The 3,437-nt window shown below is 43.4% G+C and overlaps 1 protein-coding gene across 1 annotated transcript; it reads left to right on the top strand.

The window, feature by feature from the left end:
- Positions 1–2,022: 2,022 nt before the first annotated feature.
- Positions 2,023–3,118, top strand: LOC118635311 (casein kinase I-like). Its single transcript, XM_036270067.1, is given in 2 exon segments — positions 2,023–2,942; positions 2,944–3,118. Coding segments are annotated over 2 exon segments (1,095 nt in total).
- Positions 3,119–3,437: the final 319 nt, after the last annotated feature.

Genomic DNA, 3,437 nt, shown 5'->3' with positions numbered 1-3,437 from the left:
GAAAGGGCATCCCAGGCAGATGCAGAGGTGATCTAAACTAAAGAAATTTTATGTTTTATTCATCATAGTATTTGAATGAAAGGATAGATGCCCCATTGTTACCGTGTCTACTTGATGGCCTGTGGGACAACTTATACTTAAAATTTCAAGAGAGACAGAAAGAGCTGCAGTAGTCTGTATCATCTAGAATTTCAACCACAGCATCAGGTATCCTAGAAAATGGGTGGACCTATTTTGTGGTGGTAGCTGACTCCTGACTATGCCCATCCTGTGATTGGGATTCCTTGGGTCATAAAACAAGGTGGTCCTGAAGGAGTCTGCATTATTCAATGGAGTACTATGCAGCGGTAAGAAAGAAAGATCTCTCATCCTTTGAGACGACATGGAGGGACCTGGAAAGTATTATCCTAAGTGAAAGAAGCCAAGCAGAAAAAGACAAATACCACATGATCTCACTCATATACGGAATATAATGAACATAACAGTCTGAGGAATACAGTAGACCCAGAAACACGGAAATAGGGCACAGACTGACATCCCCCAGAAGAGGGGGGGGGGTGGGAAGAGATAAACCACAGAACTTATATGCATGTATGCATGACCAATGGACATGTTCAACTAAGCCTGGGACGGGGCGGAGGTGGGGTGGTGTTGGGGGTGCCAATGGGGTAAAAAGGTAAAATATCTGTAACAAAAAAATAAACAAAAAAATTCATAAAAAAAAAGGAGTCTGCATTATTAAAATGATTATTACTGAAAAAGAAATGTGTTAAAAGCAAACCATGATATGAACAGAATCATATCTTTAAAATTAAAGGCAGAAGAGGTGTAGGACTTATAAAGAAGATTAGTTCTGTTTTTCTTTTATTTAAAATATATTTTAAAATATATTTTTATTGATTTTTTAGAGAAAGAGATAGAAACATCCATGTAAGAGAGACACATGACTGGCTGCCTCCTGCACACCCCCTACTGGGGATCGAGCCCACAACCCACGCATGTGCCCTGACTGGGAATTGAATCGGGACCTCTCAGTCCATAGGAGGACACTCAATCCACTGAGCCACACCAGTTGGGTGGATTTTAATTTTTAAATAATAGCTTTCTGATTATGAATTAGTACACACTTGTGGAAAATAAAATTTAAAAAATGTTTTTAAAAATTAAAATTACTAAAAGTTCTCTAAACAACCCGGCCGGTGTGGTTGAGCATCAACCCATGCACCAAGAGGTTGCTGGTTCGAACCACGGTCAGGGCACTGCCTAGGTTGTGGGCCCAACCCCCAGTGGAGGGCTGTGCAGGAGGCGGCCAATCGATGTGTTTGCTCATCAGTGTTTCTACCTCTGTCTCCCTTTCCCTTCCTTTCCCTTTAAAATCAATGAAGAAAAAAAAAATGTTTAAAAATCCCCTGAATCACTATTAACATTGTACGTAACTTATTTTTCCCAGTCTTTTCTTCATGCCTTTATTTGTAAATATTTTAGTTTGTCAATTCATATAAATATGAGATGATATGCTTTTGCAATCTCCCATTTTTCCTATTTAAAAGTATATTGGAGTTGGAGTAACAAGATGGCGGCACCGGATTGGCCCAGTAATAAGATGGTGGCATCGGCCTAGTGACTGGCTCCCTCCAGGCGGAAGCCGGAAGCTGAAAGCCGGAAGCCAGAAGCCGGAAGCTGGAAGCTGGAAGCTGGAAGCGGGTGGTAGTGGTATCGCGCTGTGACGCACCGAGCTCCTCACTGTGCGCATTTTCCAGCCTGCTTCGAAAGCGAGGCAGCCGGAAGCCCAGAATTAAGTGGCCCAGCCTGGTAACCTTGAGAACTTCTCACAAACTTCGGCCTGGCAAAAAGAAACCTGACTGAGCGGCGTTGATCAGGTAACTCTTGGTGGATTGTGGGTCCTATAACGCCAAGAGTTAACGTTTTCTGTTTCCGGCCGCCCGCTTCTGCAGCCTCAGAGGCCTCGGTCCTCACAGAGGTGTTGGGGCTTAGCCCTAGCCTCCATCTTTGCCTCTCAGGATGGCTAGCAGCAGCGGCACCAGGGCTGAATTCATTGTTGGAGGGAAATATAAACTGGTACGGAAGATCGGGTCTGGCTCCTTCGGGGTTGTTTATCTGGCGGTCAGCATCACCAAGGGCGCGGACGTGGCAGTGAAGCCAGAATCTCAGAAGGCCAGGCACCCGCAGGGGCTGTAGGAGAGCAAACTCTGTAAGATTCTTCGGGGTGGGGTCGGCATCCCCCATACGGTGTATGGTCAGGAAAATGACTACACTGTGCTAGTCATGGATCTTCTTGGACCCAGCCTGGAAGACCTCTTCAATTTCTGTTCACGAAGGTTCACAATGGAAACTGCACTTATGTTAGCTGACCAGATGATCAGTAGAATTGAATACGTGCATACAAAGAATTTCATGCACAGAGACATTAAACCAGATAACTTCCTAATGGGTATTGGGCGTCACTGTAATGAGTTATTCCTTAATGATTTTGGTTTGGCCAAAAAGTACAGAGACCACAAGACAAGGCAGCACATACCATACAGAGAAAATAAAAATCTCACTGGCACTGTCCGGTATGCTAGCATCAATGCACATCTTGGTATTGAACAGAGTGGCCGAGATGACATGGAATCATTAGGATATGTTTTGATGTACTTTAATAGAACCAGCCTGCCATGGCAAGGATTAACAGCTGCAACTAAGAAACAAAAATATGAAAAGATTTGTGAGAAGAAGATGTCCACTGCTGTCGAAGTTTTATGTAAGGAGTTTCCTGCAGAATTTGCTGTGTACTTAAATTATTGTCGTGGGCTGCGCTTTGAGGAAACCCCAGATTATGCGTATCTGAGGCAGCTATTCCGCACTCTCTTCAGGACCCTGAACCCCCAGTGTGACTACACATGTGATTGGACAATGTTCAAGCAGAAAGCAGCACAACAGCTGCCTCTTCAAGTGGCAGGGTCAGCAGGCCCAAACCCCTCAGGTTTCTAAGCATGAATCAAGGAGCAGAAGCAGTGCAGATGATCGGAGCAGCATTTGTTTCTCCCCAAATCTAGAAAATTTAGTTAATATGTACACTAGCCAGTGGTTGTGGACAACCATTTACTTGGTATAAGGAACTTAATTTCAGTGTAATCTGGCTCTGAGCAGCATTGGTGATGCTGTGAGTTGTAGTGGTTATAATTGTGAATATGAACTGAGGTAGTGAAACATGGTGTCCAGTTTTCTGTTGCATTTTTTCAAGTGGAAACAACTAAATATTTGACATACAAAAATTGGTGGAGAAATTGTACATATGTTAATTTTTGTCGAAATCTTACTTTGAACTATACTGCTTTGAGATCTCATTTCAGAAGAGCAGCATGAACAGTCTTCAGCCACAGTTGTTGTAAATGCTCACAATTATGCATTCTTAGGGCTTATCCATCCCTGGG

The sequence above is a fragment of the Molossus molossus genome, unplaced genomic scaffold, assembly GCF_014108415.1.
Source record: "Molossus molossus isolate mMolMol1 unplaced genomic scaffold, mMolMol1.p scaffold_m16_p_2, whole genome shotgun sequence".
Taxonomy (NCBI): domain Eukaryota; kingdom Metazoa; phylum Chordata; class Mammalia; order Chiroptera; family Molossidae; genus Molossus; species Molossus molossus.
This window is presented reverse-complemented; position numbering and strand designations above follow the sequence as displayed.